At 40.0% G+C, this 17,183-nt stretch overlaps 1 protein-coding gene and 1 long non-coding RNA gene across 4 annotated transcripts in view; both read right to left on the bottom strand.

The window, feature by feature from the left end:
- The window catches only part of LOC129432681 (uncharacterized), a 135,856-nt gene extending 131,566 nt beyond the window's left edge, over positions 1–4,290 (bottom strand). Inside the window, exon 1 of the long non-coding RNA XR_012369913.1 lies at positions 4,113–4,290. This is a non-coding gene — a long non-coding RNA (uncharacterized lncRNA). The remainder of the gene's footprint in view (positions 1–4,112) is intronic.
- A 1,507-nt stretch (positions 4,291–5,797) lies between these two features.
- caprin2 (caprin family member 2) overlaps positions 5,798–17,183 on the bottom strand; it is a 12,163-nt gene continuing 777 nt past the window's right edge. The window contains exons 2-21 of one of the 3 annotated variants that reach the window (XM_055190980.2): positions 16,894–17,132; positions 16,727–16,789; positions 16,558–16,644; positions 16,149–16,387; positions 15,925–16,007; positions 13,068–13,193; positions 12,937–12,977; positions 12,615–12,866; positions 12,482–12,523; positions 12,203–12,322; positions 11,249–11,333; positions 11,102–11,154; positions 10,910–11,020; positions 10,642–10,728; positions 10,402–10,512; positions 10,148–10,322; positions 8,882–9,052; positions 8,415–8,521; positions 8,251–8,311; positions 5,798–6,991 (exon numbers count right to left, since the gene is read on the bottom strand). In XM_055190980.2, the coding sequence (XP_055046955.2) occupies positions 6,429–6,991; positions 8,251–8,311; positions 8,415–8,521; positions 8,882–9,052; positions 10,148–10,322; positions 10,402–10,512; positions 10,642–10,728; positions 10,910–11,020; positions 11,102–11,154; positions 11,249–11,333; positions 12,203–12,322; positions 12,482–12,523; positions 12,615–12,866; positions 12,937–12,977; positions 13,068–13,193; positions 15,925–16,007; positions 16,149–16,387; positions 16,558–16,644; positions 16,727–16,789; positions 16,894–17,121 (2,805 nt within the window). In that variant the 5' untranslated portion in view covers positions 17,122–17,132 and the 3' untranslated portion in view covers positions 5,798–6,428. Of the gene's footprint in view, positions 6,992–8,250; positions 8,312–8,414; positions 8,522–8,881; positions 9,053–10,147; positions 10,323–10,401; positions 10,513–10,641; positions 10,729–10,909; positions 11,021–11,101; positions 11,155–11,248; positions 11,334–12,202; positions 12,323–12,481; positions 12,524–12,614; positions 12,867–12,936; positions 12,978–13,055; positions 13,194–15,924; positions 16,008–16,148; positions 16,388–16,557; positions 16,645–16,726; positions 16,790–16,893; positions 17,133–17,183 lie in introns of all 3 variants that reach the window. The other 2 variants (XM_055190978.2, XM_055190981.2) reach the window with 2 other exon arrangements.

Raw genomic sequence — 17,183 nt, 5'->3', positions numbered from 1 at the left:
AAGCAATTATAAGTAAAACAAAGGAAACATACAATGCCCAAGCACTGCGCAAGTCCATAAATGGGCAATATGAGATCCAGTAATTCGCTGGTTGAATATTAATGTGAAAAATAGCTTTTTAGGGCTGAGAAAAGATTAATTGCGTACAAAATAAAAGTTTGCACAATATATTTGTGTGTGTATTGTAATTATTATGTATATATAAATAAACACTTTCATGTAATAATTTAAGAAAAAATTTATTTATGTAAATTTTTATTTAAAAAAAGGGGAAAAAATACTAAATAAATAAAAATTGAAGAAATAAAAAAATAAAAATTTTAAATAAATGAATAAATAAAATAAACAAAATATTATTAATAAATAAAAAATAAATAACAAATAAATAAATATTTTAAATATATACATGCAGGTGCACACATATATATTATGCAAAAACAAACTTTTATTTTGTATGTGATTATTCCTGATGAATCTTTTGACAGCCCTAGTGCTTTTACATTTACACATTTATCCAAAGCAACTTTCAGTGCATTTACAAGATATACATTTTATCAGTATGCATCTTTTCTGGGTTCAAACCCATGACCTTTTGAGCTGCTAATGAAATGCTCTACCATTGAGCCATAGGTACACATCTCCAACCCTAATAAACACCACCATTTATATTTATTACATAACATTATCACTTGTCTAATTTTTATCGAACACCATAAAAAAATATCCCATCATTCATTGTTCATCGCACAAACGCAAGACACGTACTACTTTGATAGGGAAGCCTATGCAAAACCTTGTACCCACTGTCCTGGTATGCCTTGCAATGTTCAGAACATTATATCCACATATTAATATGCAAAACTGCGAGACTAGGTCAGATCAGGATACAAATACGCAAATCTTCACAATCTTGTTTTGTAGATATGAACAGTCAACAGCAGCTTATTACGTATACTAACAATAGTAAACCCTGTGTGTGTCAAACTTTATGCCCTTTACAAGGAAGAGAGCAAAGTTTACAAAAAAATTCATACTGCACAAGGCAGATTTTCAAAGTAAAAGTCCTGACTGAATTGAATACGGTCTACAACTAACAGATCACAATTATTGAAAACATTCAACTTGTCTGGACCAACCTATCTGGACAGGCTTTCCAACCACACAGTCACAAAAAAAAGTACACATTTGCACCTAAAGAGTTCCTATTAGTGCCTCAGTGGTTCATATGGGTACCATAAAATCCATATTAGTACCTAAAAGATATATATTTGTATCAAATCTGTATCTAAATGGTACATATTAGGATCTTTTAAAGAGTACTGCTGACCTAGTGACAGCTTGGGACCATTTTATGACCATTTTGTCTGACACATTTTCAGAAAGCTATTGTACATGCTCTTGTTTGTAATGTAAATGTGCTTTGATTTAACCGATGGAAAATTTGCTTGTGACACGGTCACCTGTACTTTTGTTCACTAACAACAACAACTAGTTTCTCTCAGGAAGGACATTGTGGCAGATGACAAATAACCAGCATTAAGCCTAAAAGGCACAGGAAGAAAAGCCGTTCGGTTCATACATGCAGCAGCTTGTATAAATGCGCCATTTTGCTTTTGTCTTCCACAGATAAATGACTTCCAGGTATTATATCGAGATGCCGTCCCACAAAATGAGGTCATTCACGAAAAAACAAATGGACACTTACCAATACTTCAGCTATTTGAGAGGTGGGCCTACCTTGCAGGGGAACAAAGAAATTTAAAACAAACAGGACAGCTGAATTGAAGTTTGTGTTTAATTGGAACGTTTACAGCTGTTTGGGCAACAAACTTTTTTAAAGGATTAGTCCTTTTTTTTTAAAATCCAGATAATTTACTCACCACCATGTAATCTAAAATCTTGATGTCTTTCTTTGTTCAGTCGAGAACAAATTATGTTTTATGAAGAAAACATACCAGGATTTTTCTCATTTTAATGGACTTTAATGGACCCCAACACTTATCAGTTTTAATGCAGTTTAAAATTGCAGTTTCAAAGGACACTAAACGATCTCAAACGAGGCATAAGGGTCTTATCTAGCAAAACGATTGTCATTTTTAGCAAGAAAAATAAAAAATATGCACTTTTAAACAACAACTTCTCGTCTTCCTCCGGTCCTGTGACGCGCCAGCGCGACCTCACGTAATATGTCATCACGTCAAGAGGTCACGGATGACGTATCGAAACTCCAGTGTTTACAACTTAAGTGTGGAGAAAGATGACCGGTCCGACGTTGTTGTATGTCAAATGATACTAATTAATGTCTTTGTGTCAGTTTATTGTTTAAAATGGTCCGCAAATGTGCGTTTCATATATGTAACACGTGATCTTTCAACGTCATTACGCAATTACGTAACGTCACGCTGGCTCGTCTTCTCAGAGGAAAAAGAGAAGTTGTGGGTGTAAAAGTGCATATTTTTTATTTTTCTTGTCAATCGTTTCGCTAGAGAAGACCCTTATGCCTCATTTGGGATCTTTAGAGTCTTTTGAAACTGCAATTTTAAACTGCATTAAAACTGTTAAGTATTGGGATCCATTAAAGTCCATTAAAATGAGAAAAATCCTGTAATGTTTTCCTCAAAAAACATAATTTCTTCTCGACTGAACAAAGAAAGACATCAACATTTTGGATGACATGGTGGTGAGTAAATTATCTGGATTTTTTTTAAGAAAATGGACTAATCCTTTAAAGGGTTCAAGAGAGACAGAGACTGCCAGAATAAAATTGTAAAAAAATTGTCCCAAGCTTTCACTAGGGCAGTAGTAGTCGTATATATTGAAAATGTCTTATTATGTATCATTTAGATGAACTCTTTAGGTGCAAAGGTGTAGTTTTTGAAAGGGTACAGTCCCAGTGACAGCTAGGGAGGGGTTTATTTTTCAAGTAAATGGCTAAATATCCACAGAAGTACCCCTTTATGATTCCCTGTTGGTGGTTTAGTTCTGGTTAAAACCACAAGAACGTCTTCCCAGATACTTTCTCAGAATATTGCTCATGATTTCAACATAGTTATGAACTTTAAATGAAAAAAAGCCTTAAGCTGAAACTACAGAGAAAGAAGGAAGTGGGAATTTTCTACGTTTTATATGCTGATCTCTTAAAATCTGTTCCCGTCAAAACCCCAAAACAAAGTGACGACACTTGTGAAAACTAATTTGTTTGGTTGTTGAACGGTACATTCTCTTTCATACAAATATCAAGCATGTGTAACTAATCCACAGCAAGAATCCACACACTCCGGCAAATGAGCTCCACACCACAGAATGTAATGTATGAAGACAGCTGACCATTCCAGCTATCCCACAATGCCGCAGTTTGATCAGAGATGGTGTTTGTGTGAGGTTTACAAGGGAACATGACCTAATAAAAAAGGGTCTGTACAAGTTCGGGCATGTCAGTAGTGGCCTGACTTACCTTACAACCCAGTAAAGGGTTTATAATAACAATATGGCATCAGTGATCAGTCTTGCATACACAAGTGGAAATTTCATTAGATAGCAAATAAGTTAAATTATCAAAACATGCTCCTAAAACACAATAAACAACATCCACAGGTCATAGTGAGCCACAATTGCACAAGCAATGATCTAAGTCAGGACTGAGTCAATATATGATTCAATATGTAACCTAATCTTAAAGTTATTATTATTATAATCCATTAGTACTATCTAAACTTCTCCCTACACTACACAAACAGAAACAGCACTCGCACATTTGTAGTTTCAAATGAATGTAAGAACAAACACACTCAGCTGTTACAACAGTGAAAAGTAAACATTGTGTGCATTGTGACATTTATACTTCAGGTCAAGGAAATGCTCAAAATGTATCGGTTTTTCCACTACAGTCAGTACAGATTAAATCAATATGTGAAGCAATGACGCCCTCTTGAGGGCATAAATACACCTAATATAATGATAAAAGATTTAGTGGACCAATTCACAAAATTACTTCACCAAAAAGAAAAACCGTTCGCACTGCAATAAAATGCGGTAATCACCGATTCAGAATGTAAATATGGAAGCGTTCACACACAATTCGGTTCAACTTAAATGGTGATCAATTAACTCACAGAGACGGAGATTCAGATATGAGCTGTGTGTCATCTGAAGCTTTAACAGTCGCTGTCTCCCACCAAAGCTTCTCACATTAGTTTTTTAACTTATTTAACTTAATTAAAGAAGCTGGATGAAGACGCGTCTTCATCGACCCCTGACATTCAGTCGCCATCTTTGATTCATACGCTAGCTGTTCTCAACAGGTGCGTGACTGTTAGCAAAATCAACGGCCGTTGTATTTATCTATTTGTGAATTGGTAGTTATATCATCTTAACTATTTATGTACAGATGCAGTCACATTTATACATTTTATAGTTGCGCAATTTTAATATTTATTTTATTACATACTTTTAATATTAGCTGGCTTCTTAACGTTTTAAACAATGAAAAACATATCAACAAGTAAAATTAAATTAAATTAAATATAATAAACAAGTAAAAAAAAGTTGTAGATTATATCAAAAAGTAGCCCTCCAGATGTTTTATCCATTGTGGTAGCCCTTGCTCACAAAAAGGTTGGAGACCACTGACTGATGTATGCACTCGGGCATCTTCTTGTACTAATATATATAATTTTTTTTTTTGCAAGAACGTACATGCAGAAAAGTAGACATACATTATTGTCATTTCCACATATACAATAAACACAAGAACTAACATACACAAAAAACAGGCCAAATCCATGCTCGACCTGGTTCAATTTCACGCAACGCCGCAAGAACAAGCACCGGATGACATCCAAGTACCGCGAGAGCGACTCGAAAAATCATTCGAACACGTGTGATTTAGAATGGCTTTCGCGGTACGTTAACGTCATCCGCCTGTGAGTTCTTGCGGCGCCGCATGAACTCGAAAATACTGATTGACAAGCGGTTTTGCCTGGTCCAATATGGCGGTGCAGTTGACGCACGATTTTATGGTAGGTGCGGAATTCACGTTTAATGTTTTAGATCTTTACGACGGATTACATTATGTGAACACTACTAGCACCATTTACACTACAAAGGGCCGGGGCAGTTTCCCGGTTTATCCTAGTCCCAGACTAAATTGCATGACCTTGTGCTGACATATCTTAAAGGGATATTTCACCCAAAAATGAAAGTCTCTTATAATTTACTCTCGCTCACGTTGTTACAAACCTGTATAAAATGTATTTGTTCTGATGAACACGAAGGATGATACTTTGAGGAACGATTTGGTTACAAACCGTTCATGAGCCCCATTCCCTTCCATAGTATTCTTTTTTCCTACTATGGAAGTGAATGGGGCTCATAATCGGTTTGTTACAAGCATTTCTCAAAATATCATCTTTCGTGTTCATCACAACAAAGAAATTTATACATATATTATAAATTTATACATATAGTGCTATGGTTTTAACTTTTGTCTCAAAATGCACAAAAGTTGTTTTTTTTTAAGATTGTTGGTAAAAACCACTTAAATGACCTAATATAACTAAGGCCTGGTCCTGGATTAATATAAGCCCTGTCCAGGAATCCACCCCAAGTGTCTTTAAATAGAGCACAATTATGAAACCAGAATGCATGTTGTGTAAACGTAGTCTTCAAAGGACTTAGGCATAATGTTAACTTGTAATGGGAGTTGTGTGGGGAAAAATAACTTAATTTCAAAATCCAAATGAGAAACTTTTCAGCAACTTTTTTACTGTATGCACAAACTACAGGGACACCAGAGAAGTGAACTGCACAATTTTATTCAGGCACAAGAGGGAGCCATTTTGGCTTAACACGAGTCAGTGTTCAAGTCATTTCAGCATGACACAAACAGTATACACGCATACAAACACAGATACACACGTACACCCAAAACCCAACAAGGCCACAAAGTCATTTTTTAAAGTGCTTAACATGTCAAGTATTACCAGAAAAAAATCTTTAATTCTTGCAGACCTATGCATGTGTTTGTGACCCAATAAACAAGGACACCAGACCTTTCTATGGCTGAGAAACGAAATCTGCAGGCAAGAATACAAGGTACCGAACACCAGAATAAACCCAGCCGCTTCTGGAATGGTACGATTTGCAATTTAGTGCATTTTAAATGCAGCTACTTTGGGTTACAAGCATGTGCATCTGTATACAGTAAAGCCTTTCAAATCGCTGTATTACAAAACCTGAATAAACCCAATGTAAACATTTAGGAGCAATCTTTTAACATTGGCCTCCACACTGACTTTGAACTATTGAACGTGAACTTTCAAACATGCGGTTGCACCATGCGTAACCAAAAGCGCAGCGTAACTAGAACCTTCAATAGATCCAAAATGTCCCATCCTCCTTTTTTGTGCCTATACTATAGAGATAGATGTTCAGTCCTGATACAGTAAGAAACCAGAAAAGGTGCTGTATTTCCAACTGCTGCCATAGATGGCGCCACGATGAAGCCGCAGCCACACCTGGTCTCCCTGGAACAGCTGTAGGACAGCGTGGTTACTGGCGGTCTCGTGATCCGGAGCTCCATCGTTGGCGTATGCGGACACCATCACCTCGTCGTTGCGCATGAGGTTGACGTACAGGGGCACGCTAACAGCCAGCTTAAGGATGTGGAAGATAAAGACGTAAGAGCCTGAAGCAGGGCAAGTGAACCGCCCGGTGGCCGTGTCGAACATTTCGCCAAGGTTGGTGTGCATTATCTCAAAGGCGATTGGCTGGTCGAGAGTGCCGGGTGCGAAGTTGGCAGTGCGGGCGGCGGAGAAAGCAACGCGGAGTTGGGTAAGTGGGTATACGTGAACAGGCATGAGCGTGTGGGGGCCCTGGGGGGTGATGGGTACTTCCATGGGTGCGATTGAGAGGGTGTCGCTCATTCCAGAGTCGAGTGGATACCCTCCATCCCTGTCTGGGCTGCTCACCTGCGATGAGTCACTCCAACCAGCTGTTGAGTTGAAAAATAAAGACCATGGATTATTTTATTTATTTTAATTTATATAAAAGTTACTTTCACAAGTATTAGAAACACTACCATTTTCCAGTTTAAGCCCCATTCAGACCCCCCAGCTAAAAGTCCACCTAGATTCGACCCAAGAAGGTTCGGGTCTAAAAGTTTCACATGTGCCTCGGACATGGGTCGGGTGTAATAATAGCATCAGTTCATAGCAAAAATTGTTTTTGCCAAACAGACCTAAGACGACCCAAACTCTTGCGTGTGTGCGTTGATATCCTTTTTCAACCCCTCAAGTTTTGCCAAGAGCGCTTGCGGCAGGTTAATTTTCATTGAGACACACCTGTCACTCAATTTTAAACATACATTTTAGTAGTTACCTTGGTATTGTCATCAGAAAACAAAGTAAAACAATTGGCCAAATTTGTTGCGAGGCCACCGGGGTTTCTTTCTGTCTGACTGATGTGTGCAGGGCTGCAGACTGCACACACAGTGCAGTTTACATTCAGGTAAAAAAAATTGCCACTGGTTCGGGTCGGACTCGGGCCCAATTTTCTTAGGTTTGTTTCGGGTCGGTTCCTAAAAATTATTCATGCATGTCAGGTTCGGGTAAAAAGGGATTCGGGTCATGTACATTTCTTTGTTCACACGGGGCGTAAGCGCTAACGCTTCCCATTCACTTTTAATGGGTGACGTCATGCCGAACTGAATTGTGGATCCGTCGGCGGCGCGTCACTGCCGTTGCTCGCAGCAGAAGTTGAGCATTTCTCAACTTTTCAAGCGGCAACGCATGCGTCAGCCAATCAGATCGCCTTATGCAAAGAACCTAGCCAGAACCAGCCAATTACGTTTATGGAAGACCGGAGCATGTGTTGCAGCCACTGTGATTGGCTATTGGCCACGCTTCAGACAAGCCTTTCATCAAACGTTAAAGCTTTCGTCCCATTGAATGTACCGTTAAGTTATTCAGCTTGGCAGCTTTCAGTGACATCTGTTGCCGACAGGAAGTGGGCATGTCCAGCAATATGACAAAGTTGAAAAAAGTATATGCAAATCATCAGTAAATTTCAGGAGCAGCAACCAATGAGTGTAAAGCAGTGGAGCACACATCATCAGTATAACCATTCCTATGACAACCAGGATTAGGAAACAACCTAACAACCTTATTAAAAGAGACAGGCAACACATGCAGAGAAAGTCGCTGGCGGTCTGAATGGGTCTTTAGTACAGACTGTATAAGTAAATTCTTATACCACTGTTTCGTTGCGTTGCTGTGCATCCACCTCGTTTGAAGTTCTGCTGATATCCATTTTCCTAGAACAAAAAAAATTGTTAGAACAATGCACAACATTTTATTAAATTACAATGCTATTAAAACAGTAAAAATAATAAAACATGCTTTATCCCAAAGTCTTACCCTTGGCACATAAAGAGCAGGTGCGGGGTCTCTGTGTGCACTGTGGGTCTGGGATATGAAGCCCCCTCCTGGAGAACGCGCACTCATTCTGTAGGCCTCATAGCCACCTACAAGTTGGGTTTATGAAACAAATCAAAGGTAAAAACCTACCAAAAATATCTAAGCAAAAGTCCAATTAATTATGATTATTTGAATAAACCACAAAGCAACGTAAATATCAAAAATTTTATGTTAAGCTTGAACAAAAACAAAACATAAGACATAACAGGTGCGTCCATGCACAGTCTTCCTCCTCCACCAGATAAGCCCCTGGGCCCAAAAGTTTGAAGAAATGTTAAATAAGCTCATGCAAGAACGTTTGGATGTTCTTATATGTTGTAAGTGGTATATAAAGATGATATCAAGGTGAAAGTCTAAATGGAGAAATTGTGTGAAGGACAAAGAGAGAATCAGAAAGGGAAAGGTACCTCTGAAGCCACCAGGTGATCTGTACGAGTGAAGCAAACCCCTGCCTGCACGCATCATACCTCTCGCTGTCCCACGGTGGTAGCTGACCTGACCCAGACGAGACTGTGGCTGATAGGCAGGGAACACATGACCACCTGCACTGACCGGACACTCAAACTGGTACTGGCCCTCTGAAAGGACACACATAATTGGTAAGCAAGAGTGACAAACTTTTACGACTGGTTTTGAGGTCAACGTTTTGAAAACACCTTACATCTCCATGCAAACTATGTAAATGCGAATCTGTGATAAGTGACGTCATGCGCATGTGTTAAAGGTGTAATTTTTTGCAGCATCTAGCTGTGAGATTGTAAGCAACCTCAATTTCGAAACGCAACGAGAAGCTACGGTAGCTTCCACCAGACGAACATGTCGTCATCTAAGACAACGTAGGGACAAAATGCACTCTGTAACTGTGCGTTCACACCAGACGTGGAAGAGGCGGCAAAAACGCGTTATTCGAACATAGTTGGACGCTTGAACATTTTGACATTTCTGGCTTCATTCGCGCGTGAAAGTTGCATGTGAAATTCTAGTCATTCCAGCCATTCGCGTGCAAATTTGCATCATGGGAGGGGCTTATAGCTCAAAATGAGTAAACTTACCAGATTGTTCGACCTCCTCACTCACTTCCAAACAAGACCTTTTCAATTCCTGTAATAGGACAAAGATGTCTCATATAGCGATGATGATTGTCCTCCATTGGTTTGTTATTCTGCCTCGGCTCGCTTCCTGTAATCACGTCACTGCTAGAGAAAGCTCCTGATTGGTTAACGCGGCGCAGAAGTCAGCTAAAGTTAAGATTTTCTACTTGCGCAGATCACGCGTCAACGCTCAATTCGCCACGTGCGCTTACTATTCGCGTCTTTGCATTGACTTCCGTGGCTGGTGTGAACACACCATAAAACAGTTTGTCCCTTTAGGGCTACTGTAGATACATGGCGCCGACTTTCATGTAAGGAGACCCATGGTGTATGTAGATAAAAACGGCTCATTCTAAGGTAATAAAAACAATACAGTTTATTATGTAAAGTCTTTGTTCACCACTGATAATATAGATATGTATATTATATTGCATTTCTGTCAAGAGATCCTTCTAAAAAGTTACACATTGCACCTTTAAAGCAAGAGTACCACCTAAACAACAATGGCGGCCTACAGAACGACTGTGTTTGTGCTGCTCAAGATAAGCCTTACATTTAATTTTGAATATATATGCATTTTACCAATCTGGAGGTCATCTTCAGGCAGGTTCAGTTCAGGTGGTGTTTGGGTGCTGGCTGTGGAGTAACTCGAGGTTTTAGCTGTAGTGTAACTCTGATGCATGGATTCGGAAAATCCACTTTCATCAGACTTCATCTCTGAGCTCTTACTGATGGGCAAAGAGGACACGCTGAACACCTGACCAAGAGAGGAAAGTTTGAGCTTAATGCAAGTTCAGAGCTTGAGAAGAGTTGTACGCAACCAACATTTTGCCTACAGAATGAATGTTGTGGAAACTGTTGTCTGGACTGATGGATCGACAACTAGGTGGAGTCGTAAACGTCTGCATAGGGGTTGATACTCCATTGCATAACGTCTGCTTTCCTGCCTGACAAAAAACACCCAGGAATCTTGTAAATTATCATCCTTTCAAGAGTATAAACACATTTATGGTGTAATTTATAACTTCTTTAACCAAAAACTCATTTGGACATTTACTAATGTGGATAATCCAAACCTGTACAGAGCTCTTGTTTTCCAGGGGGATTGTGATGGATGATCCTCTGCGGTACAAAGGTGGAGAAGTGAAGCCCTCGATTTGTTTCTACAGACAAACAAGGAAAAACGTTACCTTAATAATCAACAGTATGATATGAGGTAGGATTCACATTGTGGCTATTTTGGGAAAGATTATGTCCCCCTGCAGTATTCTGAACTACAATTCAAATGCAAATCATCACTAAACATAAAATATCATTTGGGTAAAAGTGTGACCCCCTCCTTACTTGTGGAGTATCTTCATTGTGCAGACTGAGGTCAGAGCCAGTTATAGACAGGTCTCCATTCGACAAACAGCCTTGAGTTTCCCCAGACAGCAGAATCCTTAAGGGAGTGCTCTACGATTACATCAAAATTATTTATTAAAAAGGCATCACATCAGGATTCAGTTGTCAAGAGAGTGCATTTGATTCGCTTACACGCTGAGACGGAGGCAGAATATCTGATGGACTTCTTGTTAATTCCCTTTGTGCTGTATATTAGAAACATAATCGAATGGCAGGTTAACATGCGTCGCACATACATGTACATACAGGGGGTGTGGTCTAAAAAGGTGTGGCTGGTACCAATAGGAGTAGAGGATCCAGGAGACGGCCGACCTTTCTTAGTCCGACAGCTACCAGGGGAAGTTTCCCCATCCAAGAGAGACTCCTGAACACAGTGTAAGATAATGGAAGTCTCTTAAGCAGGGATAAGTCAAATTTGTTTACAGGGACACTCCACTTTTTTGAAAATATGCTCATTTTCCAGCTCCCCTAGAGTTAAACATTTGATTTTTACCATTTTGGAATCCATTCAGCCGATCTCCGGGTCTGGCGTTACCACTTTTAGCATAGCTTAACATAATCTATTGAATCTGATTAGACCATTAGCATCGCTCTTAAAAGTAACCAAAAAGAGTTTCGATGTTTTTCCTATTTGGAACTTGACTCTTCTGTGGTTGCATTGTGTACTAAAACCGACAGAAAATTAAAAGTTGTGATTTTCTAGGCAGATATGGCTGAACTATACTCTCATTCTGGTGAATAATCAAGGACTTTGCTGCCGTAACATGGCTGTAGGAGGTGCAATGATATTGCGTAGTACCTGAAAATAGTCCCCTGGGTAACTTTTAATAGCAGGAGACTATTTTCAGGCACTACGCAATATCATTGCACCTCCTGCAGCCATGTTACGGCAGCAAAGTCCTTGATTATTACGCCAGAATGAGAGTATAGTTCCTAGACATATCTGCCTAGAAAATCGCAACTTTTAATTTTCCCTCGGTTTTAGTAAACGATGTAACTACAGGAGAGTCAAGTTTCAAATAGGAAAAACATCGAAACTCTTTTTGGTTATTTTTGAGCACGATGCTAAATGGTCTAATCAGATTCAATGGATTATGCTAAGCTATGCTAAAAATGGCACCGCCAGACCCAGAGATCGGCCGAATGAAATCCAAGCTGGAAAATGAGCCTATATTGAAAAATGTGGAGTGTCCCTTTAAGCCACAAACTATGGAAAGTTTTAAAGAAAAGTGCCTGCATGAAGCTGAAGGATCCAGAGATCTGGTCCATCAGAGACTCCAGCTGCTGTTTGCGCTGAACGGGGTCTTTAGGTAACTGAGACGGAGAGCTGAAGACTTCCACCGCAACAGGCATCTGAATGCCATTGAAAATAAATGTAAATAAGAGTGTCAATTTCTGTACAAAGTTGTTCCCTAAAGATATAACTGGATGCAATGAATTTTATTAACATCCCCATTTTAATTTCCAAGACTTTAAACCAGTGCAGAGATTATAATGATCTAAACAGCTTACTGGTTTACAGTCTTGATCCCCCTTGCCCTTCCTCTGTCGTTTCTGGAAAAGCATAATATAACGCATACAACAAAGCAATTTTCTAGAAATGTTGTCACCATATATGCATCAATAGTTTGAGACCGTTCTCTACCTCTTTGGATTCAATCATAGGCCTCTTTGTAATGTCTGGAGTCTTGGGGATCATCCCTGCTGCCCCTTTGTATGGCTTCTGTATGGTGGGCTTGGAGGCTTCCATGGGATCAGAAAACTCCATTTCCCATGAGTCTGGTGGCTCTCGTTCCTTCATTGCCAAAAACTTATCCCTCCAAGTACGGGGTGGGGTATTCTCACCCTGACCTCGCACCGTGACGTCCGTCTCAGCTGCGTACCGTCTGTTAAGAAACTGCCATCATTTGGAAGTTACTCATCTGTGATCGCACAAAAAGACACTTATGGTTTCGAAGTTGTTTTACCTCTTTTAAAGGCACTTCTTTTGAACTCGGCTTCACCAGAGCTAAAACGTAAAAATATATCATTGTGTAAGAAAAATAAAAACGTGCATTCATTGAGAAATAAATGAGTCAAGTCTCACTGGAGAGGCTACATGGTCTGGATGGAGGATCAGCCTTCTGGTTTTCAGATTTTTCATGGCTGTCATTTTGAGGAAGTGGTATGTGATCAAAAAAGCCACAGTCCACGAGTCGAAGCAGCTTCTCCTTCATGTTCTTATCTGTGGAAGAATGACAGCCATCCCATGATAGCAAACTCATGTCCATAATATACAAACTATATAAAATCTACATTACGTAGTGGATTGACCCTGTGCATTTTAATTTATCTATTACTGTCAAACAATACAATATGACTATTCTCCAAGCCATAGACATAATGTATGGACGCAGCACCGAAACGACTCTGCATGTGTGAGCAACACATGCTCGCTTCACAGAAATAGTGTGAATGCTCGAACAAGTAACACTAAAAATATATACTGCAAACTTAATCACATTTATTGTAAAACCATTAGCTACATGTCTGGAACTGCCAAATCCAGCGTCTATGTACAAATATATCTACGGTCCAAACAGGTGCGACCGAGTGGAGGCAGGGACTAATTCGAATGGTGTCAGAGTTGTGTGATTGAGTAGAGGCAGGGACTAATTTGCATATTTATAAATCCACATATACTAAATAAGGCAAGCATGTCTGGAACTGCCGAATGCGGCGCACATGCTGGTGCGTTGTGGGGGAGGCAGAGACTAATTTGCATATTCATATCAACATTGAGAGCTGCTGTGATTTTTGCATACGTGCTTGGTTAACGCTGGATTTTATTGAAATAGTTTTTGACCCGGTTGGGACCGCCCTATGTCAATTCGAATCTGTGATAAAGGTGACGCCATGCGCATGTGCGCAATTTCGAAACGCAATGAGAAGCTACAATAGCTGCCATAGAATAAACATGTCGGCGTCGTCCGAGATGAAACGTGCTCTTTAGAACAGTTAGTATAATAATTTATCCAGAGATAGTGGGATAATGTTTTTGTGCATATACATTGATCCACATATACTAAATGAGGCAAGCGTGTCTGGATCTGTGAAATGCGGCATCTATGTACATATACATCTACGGTCCATGCTGGTGTACTGTGGAGGAGGCGTGGACTAATTCGCATATTCATAGATCCACGTATACTAATTAGGCAAGGTTGTAGAGTTAAGGCCGCGGTATACTATTTTCCGCGTCCTGCTCGCGCGCGTCAGCGCAGCTTTCCATGTATACTCCCCGCGGCTATGCACGGATGGCCGCGTTCAACATGTACCCCACACAAATGATTTTTATTCAAATTACTCTACCAGGCCCGTCAAGGCAGCACTGATTTGGTGACATTTACAGTACATTAAAACATTTAGGATAGGTGAAGAAAAGTTGACGATCTACCATTGCACACACATTTTAGAACAAACAACAACACAAAGAATCGGAATCAAATATTATGGTGACGAAAATGCTCTAGAGTTTCTGTTTTTGCAAGAAATAAACAAGAAAAAAATGATAGTGTGCGCGCAAATGCTGTCTATTTCCTTTGTATAATTGTTTGTAGTTGAGTGTCCTGTCTCAATATCTTCATGCGCATGCACTCAACTGTACATGCACAGTCCACGCGGTCTCAAATTTTGGATAGCACGCGGACTGTGCACATGGACGTCGCGGACCCTCCTGATGACGAAAATGTCATGCGGACAGTGCGCATAAGCGGGCGGACATCCCTAGTATACCCATTACATTTAAGCTATTTTAAGTTACGAAAAAATCATCATCTGGAACTGCCGAATGCAGCATCTATGTACATATACATCTACGGTCCATGCTGATGCGTTGTGGTGGAGGCAGGGACCAATTTGCATATTCATATATCAACGTATACTAACGACGCAAGATTGTAGAGTTACAGTCAAGCTATTTTAAGGCATGAAAAAAATCATCATCTGGAACTGCAGCATCCATGTACGTATACATCTACGGTCCATGCTGGTGCATTGTAGTGGATGCAGGGACTAATTTGCATATTCATAGATCGACATATACTAATGAGGCAAGGTTGTAGAGTTACAGTCAAGCTTTTTTAAGGTACGAAAAAATCATCATCTGGAACTGCCGAATGCAGCATCTATGTACATATAAATCTACGGTCCACGCTGGTGCGTTGTCGTGGAGGTGGGGACTAATTTGCATATTCATAGATCCACGTATACTAATCAGGCAAGGTATAAACCACGTATACTAATGAGGCAAGGTTGTAGAGTTACAGTCAAGCCATTTTAAGGCATGAAGAAATCATCATCCGGAACTGTTGAATGCAGCATCTATGTACATATACAGCTACAGTCCATGCTGGTGCATTGTAGTAAATGCTGGGACTAATTTGCATATTCATAGATCCACGTATCCTAAATGAGGCAAGGTTGTAGAGTTACAGTCAAGCCATTTTAAGGCATAAAGAAATCATCATCCGGAACTGTCGAATGCAGCATTTATGTACATATACATCTATGGTCCATGCTGGTGTGTTGTGGTGGAGGCGGGGACTTATTTGCATATTCATAGATCCACGTATACTAATGAGGCAAGGTTGTAGTGTTACAGTTTTAAAGCGTGAAGAAATTCTCACAGGTAATACATTTTACATAAGCTGTTTTGATGCTCAAAGATGAGTTAAGGGATAAAATCATCGACTACATGGGGACTTGAAGCATCAAGATTAAAAGTCCAAGTCAAGAGTTTAAAAGAAACTACACAAAGCATTGAAGGCATGGTAAAATTTCCAAGATCAAATGCACTGTTAAAATAAATTTTAAATTACAAATAAATCTAATGTCTAGAAAAACTATAGGGGGATGATCAAGCTACAAAATAAAACATCGAATTGGTAGAGCCACAAATCGAGGCAGAAACTCACATGTTGAGCCAGCAACTGATTTTTCTTGCCCCTCCAGCAGCTCCCAGTACACAATAGCGGCCTGTTCCATCTGATCGTCCAAACTACAGCACAAAACAAAAGATCAAGCCACATCATGACACTAAAAAGACCGACATAGACAAATACATAAAAAATAAACCAAGATGTTAGCCCTTCACCTCATCAAAATGTAATAGTAATTGATATCACAGATATCATCAAACCTCATGGTTTGGTCTCTTTTGCATCCTACCAATGATGCCAGATCTAACAGACTCTCCATATCCCGTGTGGACACGCAACAGGAGTGCTGTCTTGCGTTGCAGAAGTTCCTCCTCACATCTTCTCTCTGCAGACTGTGAAGGACATATTGCACCTGGAGCATCAAGCTCAGGCGTCTCTTCTCTGCCTCAATCTTCATCAATTTCTCCTGACGGACAGCCTTGCGTTGAGCCTTCAGCAGCTACGTTACAGCAGACAAGACCCCATTTGACAAAAAAAAACTATGGGTTACCACAAAAGCCTAAGCTGGTTTTGGTGGGCACAAAACCCCTCTAAAACCAGGAAATAAGGGTAGACCAGGCTAAGTATTCGAATTTAGTGTTTTAATGAGTGCATGCGACTGATTCTTACATCCTGTGTGAGGGCACCAAGGGTTTTCTGCAGCTCTTTGGCAAATTTAAGATTGTGCACCACCTCCTCGTACTTCTTCACGGCTTCCTATAATGTAGCCACATACGAGTCACTCACATGAAAACAAATCCCAGAATTAAAAGCAATGCGCAGAGTGACAAATGATTACCATTTGATCTGGATTTAATGCATCTCCCTTCTTCAGCCTCTCGCTGTAGCTTTCCAGTTTCAGCTGTAAGGAAAAAGTAGCTTTGTTTTCTATCAAAAGCCACACAGTGCTCAACTACAATTTAAGCTTCACAGGTACAAAATCGAAAGCATTATTAATCGAGGCACCTTCTTTTTCTCAATGTTCCGGATCTTGTGCTTGAGGCAGATGAGGCCGTCCTCAATGTACTTTTCGTAGCCGTAGTAGGTGGTCGAGGAGGGGTTCAGGGCGAGCTCGAAAGCTGTAAGTGCTCGAGGGGAGTCCGATTTGGGGCTGCCCTGCCCGCCATCCATCTCCATGGTCAATTCTAAGGGTGTCAGAGTCTCCATAGTCCGAGATGGTGAAAGCTGAACCATGATCCTAATCTCTGTAAAGGAAACGAGAATAGAAACAAGTAGTTTTATTATTATAAACATTT

This window comes from Misgurnus anguillicaudatus, chromosome 1 (genome assembly GCF_027580225.2).
Source record: "Misgurnus anguillicaudatus chromosome 1, ASM2758022v2, whole genome shotgun sequence".
Taxonomy (NCBI): Eukaryota; Metazoa; Chordata; class Actinopteri; order Cypriniformes; family Cobitidae; genus Misgurnus; species Misgurnus anguillicaudatus.
The sequence above is the reverse complement of the archived record's forward strand: the minus strand, read 5'-3'. Positions and strand labels throughout refer to the sequence as shown.